The 17,532-nt window shown below is 34.9% G+C and overlaps 1 protein-coding gene across 4 annotated transcripts in view; it reads right to left on the bottom strand.

Moving 5' to 3' along the window:
- Positions 1 to 17,532, bottom strand: part of CAMSAP2 (calmodulin regulated spectrin associated protein family member 2) — a 160,503-nt gene that overhangs the window by 40,723 nt on the left and 102,248 nt on the right. For 2 of the 4 annotated variants that reach the window (XM_036753931.1, XM_036753932.1), the window contains exons 5-7: positions 15,573 to 15,605; positions 10,814 to 10,955; positions 9,111 to 9,250 (exon numbers count right to left, since the gene is read on the bottom strand). In XM_036753931.1, the coding sequence (XP_036609826.1) occupies positions 9,111 to 9,250; positions 10,814 to 10,955; positions 15,573 to 15,605 (315 nt within the window). The remainder of the gene's footprint in view (positions 1 to 9,110; positions 9,251 to 10,813; positions 10,956 to 15,572; positions 15,606 to 17,532) is intronic. The other 2 variants (XM_036753933.1, XM_036753934.1) reach the window with 1 other exon arrangement.

Below are 17,532 nucleotides of genomic sequence, written 5' to 3'. Positions count from 1 at the left end.
GTGATCCAGTAACACTGGGCCCATTACCATTGCTCTTACAAGATATTCTAACTCCTGACTTCTGGTATTTTCATTGGCTGTCCCCCATGCCTGGAATATTCTCCCTCCTCTGCTTCCTGGGTTTCCTTAAGTTATATCAAAAATTCCACTTTCTACAGGAAGCTTTTCCCAATGCCCCTTAGCTCTAGTGTCTTCCATCTGTGGATTATCTCTAATGTATCCTTTCTATATGATTTGTTTATACATAGTTGCTTGCATGCTGTCATCCTCATTAGATTATAAGCTCCTTGAGGGCAGGGTTTGTCTTTTGCCTTCATTTACATCCAACGGTGCTTAGCAAAGTGCCTGATACACAACAGGCACTTAACAAATGTTTATTGACAATGACAAAAATGAAATAGTCCCAGTCCCTGCTGTTCTTGAGGAGCTTATGGTCTGAGGGAAACTATGTATATAATATAGGTATATACAAAATAGATGCGGGGTGATTTGGGGGAAAAGGTATACCTCAAGCTTAGTGGGATCAGAAAAGGCTTTAGTAGGTGGTGGCACTTGGGTTAATTTTGTAGGGATTCTGAGAGCTGGAGAAGAGGGGAGTGCATCCCAGACATAGTGGAGTCAGTACAGAGGAAAGGAGATCAAAGATGAAGTGTCCGGAATAAGAAACAATAAAGAAGGGCAGTGAGGGTGGAGTGTACGTACTAACACAGGAAGAGGTAGACTAAGACCTGACTATGAAGGCTTTTAAATGCCAAACATTTAGGGTTGATTCTAGAGATAACATGCAGGCACTGCAACTTATGGATTATCAAAGTTTCACAGTTTGACTTGCATTTTAGAAGTCATTTTGGGCAGCTTATGGAGCACAGGCTGGAGTGGGGAAAACACTTGGGAAGCTTCTGCAGGAGAGGAGGGATTTTGGCTATGTGAATAGAAAGATGGGGATAGATGCAAGGCATAATGCAGACAGTAATAACAAGATCTGGCAACTGAGAAGATGTGTGGGACAGGTGACAGTAAGGAGTCAAAGGTAATGCTAAAGTTGAAGGCCTCAGTAAGTGGAAGAATAGTGACACACTTGACAGAAATAGTGAAGAAATGAGGGTGTGTGGGGGGGAATATAATGAGTTCTGTTTTGGTCATTTTGAGTTTGAGACGTTTATAAGACATCCTATTTGGAATGTTCAGTTGGTGTTATGGGAGCTCAGGAGAGACTTTGTTATTGTTCAGTCATTTCAGCCATGTCTTACTCTTTGGAGTTGTCCTGGCAAAGACACTGGAGTGTTTTTGCCATTTCCTTCTCCGTTTTGCTTTAGAGATAAGGAAACTGAGGCAAACACAGTTAAGTGACTTGGCCAGGGTCACATGGCTAGTATCTGAAGCCAGAATTGAACCCATGAAGATGAGTTGGCTCATGCTCTGTGCCCTACGGTGCCACCTAGCTGACTTGGGGTAGATCTCAAAGTCATAAACACAGAGATGATAATTAAACCAATGGAAGCTGAAGAAATCACCAACATAGTAAGCATAGAGAGTAAAGAGGGCCCAAGATAGAGCCTTGGGACAGATCCATAGAGGGTATGATGGGAAATGAATAAGCAAATGAGACTGAGAAGAAGCAATCAGACAGATCACAAAGAACCAAGAGAGAAATGTTACAAAAATCCAGACAGAGCATCAGGAAGGAGAAGGGGGTCCACAGTAAGTGGTGTCAAAGAAATCCAAGCCTGCAAATAGCAAACTGACTTAGAAAACCACAAATTAATGCTGGCTACGTTGTATTATATTTTTATTTATTTTGTTAAACATTTCCCAATCACATCTTAATCTGAGGTTTAGCTGCCAGTTTGACAACTCTGGCCTATGGTATCAAATAGTTTTGAAAAGTGAGATGGTAGAGGGATGAGAACAGGCCTAGATATGGAAAAGATAAAGAAATGACTGATGATTCCCTACACAAGTCTAATATATAAAGCAAATGCCAAAGCACAGAGACTAAAGAGTCCATAAACCACTTCAACATTTCATCTCCTTGCCAAGCACAGAGACATGGTAGTCAAGAAAAATGCCAGTTAGGATATAAACCCACCTGCAAGATGCCACAGAAGAGGCGGTCAAAGATTGCAGCCAGTGTTACCTCTCTATCTTCTCACCAGCTGCCTTCTATCTGGAGCATTCAAACCTTGCCTTGAGGACTTAACTCTTTCATCTCTCCAAGTCTCATGCTAGGGCCCTCTGGTCTGGCTCATGATTGCTTCTCAAGCCCCACTATTCAAGATACACTCCGTCATACCTTATTTTGTTCCCCAGCTATCTTCTTATCAGTTGCCTGGCCTTTCCTCTATTATCCTCCACCCTAGCTTCTCAGTTCCAGAACTAACAATCAATCAATACTGAAATCCCTACTGGAAAGGATGTTTTCAGTCTACTCATCTGTGACTCCATTCACTATCCCAGCAACTCTCCAAAACAGAATACCTCTCTCTGGCCAACATTGCCCTATATACGTGGTCTCTTCCCATTAAAATATAAATCTCTGTAGGGCAAGGATGACAGTGCTTGGCACGTGTGATTGACATATGCTTTTCCATTAATTCATAAACAACAACAAAACCAAAGAGTAGTAAAGGGGGAAATGGAATGCAAGAAGATTAGTATCAATTAAGTCCCAATTGAGCTGTATCATTACAAGAGCATTATAGGACAGACACATTAGCTTTTCTGGGTGACCTAGCTTAATCATGTATGATAACGGAACCAGCACATTTGGGCTTGGACCCAAGTTCCTTAATGTGCAATATGATAACGTAGAAAGAACATTTAAGAAAATAAACGAGGGAAGAACAGCTGGGTCAGATTAAAAGAAATCCCATGATGGAGGAAAACTGGTATTTAAATCACTGAGGGATTAACCTGACTCCAAAGTATTCAGTCCTATACTTTACCAACCTTCCTAACTCTCCTTGGTTTAGCAAGCCTGACCTTTTGACCAGTCCTCCCATATGGCACTCCATTCCAGCTTTTGAACCAGATATCTACTCCACAAGAAATGCTCTCTCCTCTCCTTTGTCCCACAGAATTCCTTAAGTCCTGCAAAGCCTTCCTCTTGTCAAGCATTACCTCTCAAAAGAAGACTTTCCATATCCCTCCAATTGCCAGTATACTCCCTATATCCTGGATTACTTTGCATTTTATTCTGCACATATTCTTATATGTATATGTTATTTCCTTCAAAGTAATATAAGCTCCTTGAGGACAGCGGTTGCACTCTCATCTTGTCACCTCAGTGTCTAGGTCCAGGACACGGTATACAGCGGGTAGTTATTAAATACTTGTTTGATTAATTAACCAATTGATTAATTTTTAAGACATCTGGAAAAAAAGGAAGTCAAGTTACTGGGAAAAAAAAAAACAGATTGTATTTTTATCTGAAAAAGGCAATCAATAGTTTATAAGGAACAAGCAACTCATTCCTTTCTTACTTCTATAAAATCCTTATCAGAATGGTTTTCATGGGTTATTGATGATATTCTTAATGGAAATGTAAGAGTGGAAAAAGTAGATTTCCCAGAAATATTTTTTAAAAATTAAAAAAACATACATTTTTTGATATGACCCTGTGGTTGCATTGGCATAGGGAATTCCCAGTGAGGAAATTTCCCCTGCCTAGGCAGGCTGGCAACTTGCCTCATAATTCACAGCCTTAGAAAGTTAGGTGGGTCAAAGAGTCACTAAATGGAGCAAACTCTCTGATTCAGTGATAACACTAATAGACATGTATCTCTAAAAGAAATGAAAAGACCCATATGTACAAACATATTTATAGAAGCTCCTTTCATAACAGAAAAATAAAATGGAAAAAGCAGGAATACCCATCTGTTGGGGAATGGCCAAACAAATTATGGTAAATGAATGTCATGGAATATTATTGTGCCACAAGAAATGACAAAGAAATGAGAAGACCTCTGTAAACTGAAAAAGTGAAATAAGCAAAAACAGACTGCATTATACAGTGAAATATTATAAAGAAAAACAACTTGGAAAGATTTTAGAAGTCAAATTAATGTTGATGACAAGTTTTGATTCCAAAGGAACAAAAATGAAGCATGCTACTTATTCTCCTATATTTTAGGAATATTAATTTGGCAGTTATACATAGAGTGGAACAATTCCTCAGTCCTCCAGACAACAGGCTCTTCATACCAAGAGAGTGTATAGGATCATAACATCAAACACCAAGTTTCTTGTCATCCTAGTTCACCAACAGCTCAATTCCTATACTGACACCTTCACTCCTATTTCAGCTATACACAAGGATGGCCATATCCTTGATTATTCCTGACATTCGTATCTGTTTTATCTCTATAATCGAGCACCCTAAAATTCATCTCCAACCACAAACTACTCTCCTCACTGCCTCACTCCTCCTAAACCTATTCCACATTCTCACTGTCTTATTGGTATAGAGTATTAAGGGAAAAAAATACGTCTAAAATTTTTCTAGCAAAAATGTAAATTTCTAGAAGGTCAAGAATCAGACTTTCTAAATTGGCAACCAACAGGATTTTTAATCATTAAGTGTGTGTTTGGCAGGAAAAGCCACACATTAAGTTAACAGGAACAATAATTCAGTTCTAAGAATGTATCCAATAGGTTCTGCTATCTGTTATAGATATAGTATCAATAAGTCAAAGTGAATGAAAAAGATCTGAGCAGTCATAGGAAAGCAACAAAGGATTGTAGGGGCACTGGCCCTGGGCTCACATAACAGGTATCTGGGCATGGTCACTATTATGGTACATGAACTAAAAGGTAGTGATTCTGGAAAGGTAAGGCAGAAAGCAAAAGGAAGTATAAAAAGAGGTCCACTTAATGCATAATTTAATAATAGGCTCTGAAATATTCTAGAATTAGCTGTATTTTAAGTCTCTACTTTTTGCCACTCACATTCTATATATCTATACATTCGATCCCATCAAACAAGCACCGATATTTCATTTTTGTTACTTTTATCTGCTCATTTAAGGTTTTTTCTGCAAATGATGTACAAATACGTTTGACCAGACAAAGGTAGCAACAGGTTTGGTCAGAATTTGCCTTACCCAAGCATAAGTGTATTCTATGTTTACACAGCTAAATATAGACCTCCATGTCAAATAACACTCAGTTCACTTTATGATAAAATCTCATCATTTAGTGAATTTATCCATCAAAGTCAAAATTCAAATAAACTAATGAAAAAGCAAATGCCTTTTTTTAAAAATAAAGAAATTCCAAAACGAGTCTGAATATTTATGTTTATGTTTCAATTTGCCTTCAAATTCAAATAAAACTGTGGGCACAACTCTGCTAAAAGATACTTCTTCTCTCCACCGCCCCCCCACCTTCCAGTGAAAAGGATCTATATGTACAAAAATATTTATAGCAGCCCTTTTTGTGGTGGCGAAGAATGAGAAATTGAGGCAATGCCCATTAAGTGGGGAATGGCTGAAAAAGTTGTGGTATATGAATGTAATGGAATACTACTGTGCTATACGAAATGATGAACAGGTGGATTTCACAAAAACCTGGAAAGACTTACATGAATTAATGCTGAATGAGGTGAGCAGAACCAAAAGAACATTGTACACAGTAACAATAACATTGTGCGATGATCAATTATGATTGACTTAGCTCTTCTCAGCAATACAACGATCCAAGACAATTTAAAAGATTCATGATGGAAAATGCTATCCACATCCAGAGAAAGAACTATGAAGTCTGAATGCAGATCAAAGCATATTACTTTCACTTTTTATTGTTTTTTTTTTTTGTGGCTTTTTCTCTTTGGTTCTGTATTTTCTTTCACAACATGACTAATGGGGAAATATGTTTCCATGACTGCACATGAATAACCTATACCAGATTGTCTTCTGTCTTGGGGAGGGAGAAAAATTTGGAACTCAAAATCTTATAAAAACGAATGTTGAAAACTATCTTTACATATAATTTGAAAAAAATACTATTTATAAAAAGTACACTTTTTCATTAATTTTAATACCATGATATTTAATATTGTACTAGAAATATTAGCTTATAGCAATAGGAAAAGAAAAAGAAATTAAGGGAATTAGAATACACAACGAGGAAACAAAATTACCACTCTTGCAGATAAAATGATAGCATACTTAGAAAATCCTAGACAATCAACTAAAAAACTACTTGAAAGTATTAACAACTTTAGCAAAGTTGCAGGATACAAAATAAACCCACATGAATCATCAGCATTTCTATACATTACCAACAAAGCCCAGCAACAAGAGGTAGAAATTCTGTAGACAATATAAAATACTTGGGAGTCTACCTGCCAAGACAAACCCAGGACCTATATGAACACAACTATAAAACACTTTTCACATAAATGAAGTTAGATCTAAACAATTGGAAAACTATTAATTGCTCATGGCATGCTAAGCCAATACAATAAAAATTACAATTCTACCTAAATTAATCTATTTATTCAGTGCCATACCAATCAAACTATTAAAAACTATTTTATGGAACTAGAAAAAATAATAACAAAATTCATCTGGAAGAGCAAAAGCTCAAGGATATCAAGGGAATCAATAAGAGGAAACAAGAAAGAAGGTGGTCTAGCCATACCAGATGTCAAACTGTATTATAAAGCGTCAATAACCAAAACAATTTGGTACTGGCTAAGAAATAGAGTGGTGGTTTAGTGGAATAGATTTAGATACAAATTACATTATAGTAAATGACCATAGTAATCTAGAGTATGATAAACCCAAAGATCCAAGCTTTTGGAACAAAAACTCATTATTTGACAAAAACTGCTTGGGAAAACTGGAAAACAGTATGGCAGAAACTAGGTATAGGCCAACATCTCACACCATATACCAAGATAAGGTCAAAATGGGTACATTATTTTCATATAAAGGGTGATACCATAAGCAAATTAAGAGAGCACGGAATAGTTTATCTATCAGATTTATGGATAAGGGAAGAATTTAGGACCAAAGAAGATACAAAGAACATTGCAAAATGTAAAACAGGTAATTTTATCTATATGAAATTTAAAAGTTTTTGCACAAAATCAATGCAACCAAACTGAGAAGGAAAGCAGAAAAGAGGGGAAAATTTTATGCAACAACTATCTCTGATAAAGGCCTCATTTCTCATATATATATAGAGAGAGAGAGAGAGAGAATTGAGTCAAATTTATAAAAATAAAAGTCACTTCCCAATTGATAAATGATCAAAGGATATGAACAGGCAGTTTTCTGACAAATAAATTAAAGTTTTCTACAGTCATATGAAAAAATGCTCTAAATCACTATTGATCAGAGAAATGCAAATGAAAACAATTCTGAGGTACCACGTAAGACCTATCAGAGTAGCTAATATGACAAAAAAAAAAAAAAAGAAAATGATAAATGTTGGAGGGGATGTAGGACAACTGGGATACTAATGCACTGTTGGTAGAATTGTGAATGGATCCAACCATTCTGGAGAACAATTTGGAACTGCACCCAGAGGGCTATAAAACTGTGCACACCTTTTGATCCAACAATACCACTGCTAGGTCTATATCCCAAACACATTAGAAAAAGGAAAAGGATCTATTTACACAAAAATATTTATAGCAGCTCTTTCTGTGGTGGCTAAGAATTGGAAATTGAAGGGATGTCTATCAACTGGGGAGTGGCTAAACAAGCTATGGTATATGATTGTAATGGAATATTATTGTGCTATGAGAAATGACAAACAGGATGATTTCAGAAAAACCTGGAAAGTCTTATATGAACTGATGCGTGGTGGAGCAAACAGAACTAGGAGAATGTGTACATGGTAATAGCAGTATTGTTGAATGAAGAACTGTGAATGATTTAGTTATCCTCAGCAAAACAATGATCTAAGACAATCCCAAAGGACTGCTGATGAAGCGTACTATCCATCATCAGAGAAAGAACTGATAATGATTAAATATAGACTGAAGCATGCTAATTTTCATTTTCTTTCATTTTTGTTCTTTTATTTGATTCTACTTGTACAAAATGACTAATATGTAAATGTTTTATATAATTGCACATGTATGACCTATATCTGATTGCTTACTGTTTCAGGGAGGAAGAGAGGAACAGAACTTGGAACTCAAAACTTTAAACAAAAATGTTTTAAAAATTGGAGAAAAAAATAAAGATAAGAACATTTCCAAGAAAAAAATTTTTAATACTATGATATATAGTTTTATAAATTAACAGTGAAACAACATAATTCAAGGACAGGAAATAATTAATTTATAAAACAATAAAAATGTGATGTTAATGCCAGATTTTATTTACATTGAAATCTTTTAGATTATTATCAACACTGAATATAAAACTTAAGACCCAGGTTGTCTTCTGGGTTCCTTACAACCTTGTGTCCTTGAACAAGTCATCTATAAAATGCAATCAATTGCCATTTGCTCTTCTTCCCTCATAGGGATTATATGAAGATGAAATGAGATAATATATGTAAAAAAGCATTGCAAATTACATAAGACTATACAAATATAAGGGTATCATCACAATAGAAATGTTAAAAATTTAAATATCCCATATCTGACCAAACTTTAAAAACAACATTAACATTTTGAATTTTAGTGTTTTTTTTATTTGGAAGATGACATACTTTAAATTATTCAAAAGAATACTAAAACACTTTAATTAGTTTAAATTATTCAAAAGAATACTAAAAACATTTTAAATAGTTTAAAAAGCTGAAATAGTTTAAATAGTTTTAAGTAGTTGTAATATAATTTTCCACAAATACTGGTTTTGTCCTCACGTGTAAAATAATGCTTTTTACTGCAGCTTTAATTTTATTCCCAGAGTTTCCCTGTAAATCATCTAAATGTATAAAAGATTATGTGTAAGACTAGCAGAAAACAATAACTGTTAAAAAATAAAGACAGAGTCCTACAAACAGACCTTCCAATAGTATGGTCAATATCCTTCATAAAACTTTGGAAACCATAGCCATTTATGCAACCAGTTTCCCTTCTATTCAGTGAATTTTAACCAATATGAAGCTTTTAAAATCACATTAATATAAATAGCTTGGTTTACCTTTATGGATGATGCAGCATAAAGCATATCTTCAAGGGTAAAATGGCAGCACTGGTTCAAATACTCTTGGCAAAATTCTTGGATCAGTTGTAAATTATATAAGCTGTCAGCCAATGACATAGTCTCTTTCAAACAAATATCTTGGAAAAGGAAAAGAAAGAAATGCTAGTGCTGATCTGATGATAAAATATTTTAAAATCATAACTAATAACCCTTGATACCCTTTAAAATGATAACTAATAACCCATAGAGTTCTCATCATGGCATGGAGGTGATCCTAGGAACTCAAAGGCGGTGAGAGAAAAGTTCAAGATCTGGCAGGCTCTACAGTGATAAAAAGGCTTTGAAGTATGGTCTAGCAAAGGATTATTATCTGTGGTTTCCAGGACCTAGCCTCATTTAGTAAGGACAGCACAAGTAGGTTGGTTACTCAGTGATGAACTCTTCAGCCATGACAACATATAAAACAAAACAAAAAAAATTCAAAGTGCTTGTGGTCCTTTCCCACTTTGCAGCAATGGCAACAGAATGAGGGGAGAAGGATCACAGGGTACAAAGAATCACACATCTTTTAGACTATCTATAAATATCAGCTTAGCTGTTTGTGTTTTCAATGTGAGGTTACTGTCTAATGAATGAATAGATGTATTACTAGAACAACCAGAATAACTAACTTGTATTAATATCTTGATATTCTAGTTACAAGTGGAGCTAGAAAACTAAAGGAAGCTGCAGCTAAAAGAAAGGATGAGTTAGTGTGTCAAAAGACAACAAGATATATCTTCTGGGACACTGCCATCTTGCACTACAATGGCTTATGAGCATTTGCAAGAAGACAACCATGGATCAACCATCCAACCCATAAACAAGCATTATTAAGAGCCAGACACTGGACTTTGGGGATATAAAGAAAAAAATGAAACAATTGCTGCCTTCAAAGAGCATTATATTAGTAGAGACCATATGTATATATGTAAGAATACACAAAACAAAAGGTAATTTTGAGGAGAAGGCACTAGGCATGAGGGAGGGTACGAATCAGGAAAGGCCTAACAGAGAAGATGGCATCAGGGCTAGGCAGTGAAGGAAATCAGGGTTTCTAGGATGAAGAGGTGACAAGGGAATGCATTCCAGTTATGGGGGATGGCCTGTGTAAAGGCAAAGATGGGAGATGGAGTGTTTGTCACTGACAGCAGGCAAGCTAGCTTGGCAGGCTCTAGAGTGAATGAAGAAAAATAAATGTATTACAAGGCTGTAGACTGGATCTAAGCTGTGAAGGGCTTTAAATGATAAACACAGGAGTTCCTATGTGACTCTAGCGGTAACAGGGAACCACTGGAGGTCACTAAGGAGGAGAGTAATTGTGGACAGATTCACGCTTTAGGAAAATCACTTGGGCAGGTGGGGGTGGGGGTGAACTGAGGAGGGAGAGACTGAGGTAGGGAGACCACTTAAGAGGCTATTAGAACAGTCCAAACTCTTTTCTTCATTAATAACAATGGAGTTCACATTTATACTAACATCATGGTCCCATGAGAAATGGCACTAAAGAAAACAAAAATACGTGTAAATATATTGTTTTTTGATTGTCTCAGAGGCAGATTTCAATATGTGTGTATTAAAAATACAAACCTTCATTACTTAGATAGTACATTAATATTTGTCAGAATCTTTGCACAGAATTACTTAGTACAGAAACTTACCCTCTAGTCTGACAATATCAGGACAGTAGAAATGGATCAAGGCAGCTAAAGCACAACCATCTGTACCATCCTTCAAGAGATTTTCTACTAATGGAATGCAAGGAAGCTGCTTAAGCAGTGTTGGCTCTTTCCTATAACGAGCCTATCATGTAAAAAGGAAAAATTAAAACAAGACATATACTTAGTGACATATGGAAAAAACAAACATAATACTATCAGACAACTAATATTTCACTGGCAAAATATACATCCAGAATAATTAAAGCTAATAATCATTGTCATACAATCATTATCAGACTAATATTATCTATATCTTTTTGTTTTATAATTAATATTCCTATTTTATCATATTAAATATGTAAAACAGCACCAAAGTCCAGAGAATAATTATTTAAATATTGGTATATGATTCTGCAATTTATATAATTTACTCTTCAGTTCAGACCCAAAAAAGCTCACATACAGTGTGTCCCAAAAATCTTATTGCAACTTTTAAGTGTTAATAGATTACTATTATTACTAAAACTGGGCAGCTCATCAAGGGCAGCTAGGTGGCACAATGGATAGAGCTCTGGGCCTGGAGTCTGGAACTCAGGCAGGCCTGGGGTTAAATCCAATGTTAGACACTTGCTACCTGTGTGACCCTGGGCAAGACACTTAACTCTGTTTGCCTTGGTTTCCTCACCTACAAAACGAGCTGGAAAAGGAAACAGCAAACCACTCCAGCATCTTTGCTAAGAAAATGGGGTCACAAAGAGTCATACACAACTAAAACAACTGAATAGCAACAAGACTTTGGGGATATACTATATTATTTTAATATTAATAGTGTTTAATAACTAGTGAAAAGTTTGCACCTTGATAATGCAAAAACATCAACAAACAAGTTTTGGACAACAATATGTATACAGTTTATCAGTTCTATCCCAGTGCTGATAATATTGAATTTTCTTTCTCTTTGTAACAAAGTTGTTAGTTCTGTACAAGAAGGGCACAAGAAATAGAGTGACAAGATTTTCTTAGAGGAAAAATAAAAGTATGCATTACTATTTCCAAATTAATTTTTTTAATACCAGGAAAAATTCCTGAAAAAAAATACCACAGGATCATAAATTAAGGAAGCAAAGTGGATTAGAGTGATAGCTAAGATTCAAAACTAAGGCCCTCTGATTCAAAATCCAGTAGTTGAACTATGCCACAATGCCTCCAACCAAAACAGAATTCGGTCCATGAAGTAACTGAGATAAAAGGCAACTCAATTTTAAAATGGAAAAATGATGTAGATTTCTTTGTATAGTGGATCACTTCGCTGTAGAGGAAGTCAATGGCTATTTTCTTATTCCCATAACCACTTGAAGAAAAATGAAAGTAATATTCTCTAAAGACTTCATGGTATAGCCAGGTTCAAGTTTGTAGAAGGGAAAGGTGCTTTTTAAAATTTACTCTTAAAGGAGTGAGATTAGTTTCTCGAAACAGAGAAATAATAATTCTGAGTATTTAGTTATAAGGCATAATGGATATGCTTGAATAGTGAAATGCATAGACTCATAGAAATCTGGCAATAAGACAGTTAGAAAAACAGTTGAAGCCTCTTATACATTTCTATTTTTATCTGCTCCCACCCCTACTACAATACCAACAGCTTTCAAGTGTATAGAATATTCAAAAGCTGGAAATATCCATATATCTATATTTAATTAGGTTTTTCCTACTGGAACTAAATTTTCCAATTCTACCTAAGTTGGTAATTCACAGTTTAACTTTATAATTAATGAGATAATTAAGACTGGAGAAAATAAAATTTCACTGACAGGGAGCATAGTCTTTTAGTTTTAAGTTTAGCAATGGCTCAGAAAAACATCTAATAAAAAGCAGAATATTTTATTATTTCTCTCAACACTCAAATGAGGTATTGAACATACACATATTATGCAATCTTCTCATTTTTCAAATTACTCTTCCCTAATACCCACAGAAAATGAAACTGAAAGCAAGAGATAACCAAAAGTACTATAAATACCAATATCAATATTAATAGAATACTAAGCAGTACTATTTCAGCTACATTAGGGCTTAAAAGACTTTTTACAAAAACCTAATCATTTATAATATTACTTTGATAGGAAAATGCATTCCACTACTCCATGAGATTACAATAGTTTGGAAGTACACGTCTTCTCTGGCTAGTAAATGTGTAGTAAGAATGAAACATAATATATCATACTTTTCTCTCTCTCTGGGGCTATGAAGAATGTATGTCTACAAAATATCCATTAGTCTTAGAAACACCTATGTTCATAGAATGATGTTTACTTAAAGGGTTTTTTTAACTGCTACCCATCTCTCCTTCTCTTCTTCCTATTTTTCTAAGTGATACTTTTATAGCACTTTCTGAATCTTGAGTAATTCTTGTCCCAGACCCCGCCATATGGTAAAAATACAGATATAGATTTGTGAGTCTTCAACTATTATTCTGTAGCAAGAAATTGTGCCTGTCCATGAAAAGCAACTCATTTCTGCCAAGGAACTGTAGAGTACCATTTAATAAATCCAATTAATCAATTTTTAAATGAAACCAAGGAAAGATACCTAATGCAACACTCATAAACAGAACAGGCGCCAGCCTGACAGGTTCAGTTTACAAAACAGAATGAATGAGGTCCAGTTCTAGGTTTGCCATGATTAAGTTCAGAAGATTCCTTTGAATTTTAACCTGATTCAGATCTGTTTCTGAGAAATCTAGGGAGACAGAGACCCAAGACCAAAATTGCCCAGAGCTGTCCCAAGCAGAGCCACAGATTACTTTGATCCAGATCCATATATCAATCATTCAGGAAGCATTTGTTAAATCTTTACTATGTGCCAAAGACTGACCTAAGCCCCAGAGATACAAAGTGAAAATAGTCCCTGCCTGCAAGAACTCTGTACTAGTATCTACCTAATATTGTAAAAAATATAAAATATGGTAAAAGAACGTATCTTTGAGAGTTATAAGAACAGCAAAATTTTCTCTAGAGGGACATTTTGCTAATCTCTATCCATTGTATTATTCCTGTCGAATGATAGTTCTATATAGTTGACATATAAACAGTTTTCTACTGTTTGGAGCAACAACCGTATGTAGTATATACTACTGGGGAATCAACACATTGAGTGGTATATATTTATCCATTTTCTTGAAGATTCTGTCCTAGAAAAAATATCAGCCATTTAACAAGGGCAAAATAATTCTAATTCCTCAGTTACTTATAGCTCCCCCAAAGTTAACATGTGATTCATAAGCCAGATTTTGGGCCATATAGCCATCTCACATTTAAAGAGTCAATACATTTTCAATCTTATTCCACCTAAAAATAATTTCTTGGCATCTAAACATACCTAAAGGTTTGACCCCAAAAAGAGTCCCATAGTTCTTTTTCTAAAATACATAAAAAACATTTCTATTTCTAACATCAAAACTGAACAAAGCATCCTTATAATAAAATGAGAGGTATATGGGGTAATCCAAAAGTCTTGGTATAGTTTTAAGTTTGAATAACTTCAGGAAAATAAATGCTACAAACTCATAAAAATAGCATTTATAAGTTTAATTATTTTCTTAAAGATCTTTATTAAAACATTTATTTAGCTTCACAAATTTTAGTATTAAATTTTAAATGCTAACTTTAACAAGCTGGGATGCCCCGTCATTATGCACTGCACATGCAACACTTTCTAGATGATGCTTTCTAAGACCCAGACGGGTAGATGAGTACAGGAGGTTCTCTGGCTTAGTCACCACAGTCACCTGCTTTGTCTCCATTAGGTTTTTCTTGTACAATCATGTCAAAACTGTCTTTTTTTTGTATCAAAACTTCATTCTTTGGATGATCTTAGCGCTAAGATTGCTAAGGCAGTTCTTTCAGTCACTGAGCAATAGCTGAAAGCTGAAAAATCAACTAGAGCAATATATTGTACAAGACGGCAGTTACGTTTAACTTTAATGAGAAATATACATATTTAAAAATTTTAAATAATTAGATTTTCAAGTTTTTTTTTGGTAAGTTTATAGCATTTATACTTCAGAAGTTATTAAAGCTCAAAACTGGACTAACACTTCTGGGACATCCTGTATAGTATACTTGTATTTATTTAATTTCAAAAGGTCAACTTTATAGGTCAAACTAAAATTTAACATTGTCTATATGCCAAATGTAGCAGTAGTGGATAAAAACACTCAATGAAAAATATAATTCACCTTCTTCCCTATCCAACAATTTTGTTCAATAAATTGCTGTATAAAAATAAAATGCAAATACAATTATTTTTATGAAAAAGGTGATTTTTATAATCTAAGACCAACACTTTATATATTCTGTCCAACTAGATGGCTATTATAAACCTGTCAAATTAGAACATGTCTAAACTTTTTTCACTGTGATCAGTATTCACCATCATTACTAAGCTTGTCACAAAAAATGGAGAACCTGCAACCAAAAACCTTTTTTACCAATACTATGATGAGTGGGGATTATTTCCATTTCAGATTAACTAAGGGATATTTATCTTTCACATTATTTTAAACATATCTCTAAACTAACCTTTTATATTTTAATTTTCCTCCATCTTACCCTCAAATAGCTAGATAATGCTAAAGTATTTCTTTAGATATCATCTGGCAGAATTACATGAAGTGAATTACAACAGCATGACATGGGACAAAGCCATTCTAAAATGAAGCTAAAACGAAGATCAAAGTGAAGCAGTTGGGCAAACTTACAGGAACCAGTTTCCAAAACCATTTGGAAGGAGACTTCAAAGGAGGCAGCAGAAAAAAAAAAAAAAGAAGGTAAAAGGCAAAGGGAAAATTTATCAGAATTTATTTTTAAGTAGTGTCTTTTCATCAACTTTCTATAAACATGAATTGCAAGTACATAGCATCCATAAAACATGAACAAATGTTTATTTGAAGGGTGATACAGTTACGTAAGATACAGCATCCACTGTGATAAAGATTTTTAAACATTCTCCTATTGATCTGGAAACACCAGGATCTCCAGTTTAGTCTGCTGGTAGGAAATTTCAACTCAGTTTTGGCATCATAATATTCAATTAGAAATGAAGTCTGAAAAATAGGCAGTTAAACCATACCACCTAATCAAGTAAAACTTGCAGTGCAAAGCAAATTTGAAATTATTATAACCAGTAAGGCAAAATTTAGCACTACTTTAAATGATTCTTGGTTAATAAAATTCAGTAAGGTAAGTTTCTTCTCAAAGGGAATGACAGTAACATATCTGTAACAAACCTAAGAAGTCATGAATAAGTAGTAATTGAGCAAGATGAAAGCTTCTTTTGTTACAAATAAGATTTGCCCAAAATGACCCAGACAGGCAGATCAGTAGAGGAGGTTCTCTTACTTGGTCACCAGTCACCTGATCTGTCTCCATTAGACTTTTTCTTGTAGGGTCATGTCAAATTTGATGACCCTTAACTGGTTATTTCATAGTCACTCTGAAAACATCCAGTTATACAAAGCAAGGAACTGTAACTGAGTGAGGAGATTTGAAATAATATTTATGCATTCATTCAACATGTATATGGAGCACCTACTACATGCCAGGCACTGTGTTAATCCTTGGGGTACAGAGACAAAATAGTTCCCTGTCCTCAAGGATCTTACATTCTACTGGGGAAAGGGACTGGGATGGGGGTGGGGGGAGAGGAACAACTACTTATTTTTACAAAAAAAAAAAAAGTACTCCCTAGGGTAATGGTAGGAAAATTTTCCTTTCTAACAAAATATGCCTCTTTGTAATCTCCATCAACGTCTTTTAGTTCTACCATCTAGAAACAAGCAGAACAAGTTTAATCCTCATCCACATGACAGCCCTTCGAACACGGTTGAAGGAACAAAGGAAGAGGGAGGGAGGGAAGAAAGCGAAGCAAGGAGGAAGATCAAAACAAAAAAATGGTGTTTCTATGATTTTTACGCCAGAGATAGAAGGGACTTCAAAATACCATCCAGTTTAACCTCACTGATAAAGCTAAAACTAAGAGGGCAAGTATCTTGATCTTGTCCAAGGACATAAGCAACATGTAGAAGAGCTAGGACTCAAATCTACAACCCTCTTATTCCAAATCTTTAGAAGGTAAATATACAGTAACAACTTGAGATACTGTGATCTCATAGACAAGTTAAAGTTGACATTAGAACTACTTTTAAATAAAACGTTTGCTACGGAAATCAATGAGGGGAAACAGCACTAAGGAAATACTAAGCTGTTTTTGAGACCATCAAATATGATATTCCTTCCCTATTCAAGAGAACAAATTACAAAGAAATTGCCTAAACAAATAAACAAATCTTTTATTATATTTTTCAGTCAAGACAAAATGTTATACATAGAAAAAGCTGCTTATTTATGATATAATAATGAACTACTAATGTATTTTAATACCTGTTTCAACTAGTTTAAATCTCAGCAAAACAGAATTAAAATCAATTTTGAATTTTACAGCACTGGCTCCTTATAGCCTCCATCAAATTTTTAAAATGCTCTGTTAGGCATTTAAAGCCCTTAAAAACCTAGCCCCCTCCTACCTTTCTAGTCTTCTTACCCCTTACTCCCTGACATATACTCGTTGATATAATGACACTGGCCCCTCGGGCAATTCCATGAACAAGACACTCCATCTCTCCATTCTGGGCATTTTTTCTTTCTCCCAAGCCTTGAATG

Source organism: Trichosurus vulpecula, chromosome 4 (assembly GCF_011100635.1).
Source record: "Trichosurus vulpecula isolate mTriVul1 chromosome 4, mTriVul1.pri, whole genome shotgun sequence".
NCBI lineage: Eukaryota > Metazoa > Chordata > Mammalia > Diprotodontia > Phalangeridae > Trichosurus > Trichosurus vulpecula.
This window is presented reverse-complemented; position numbering and strand designations above follow the sequence as displayed.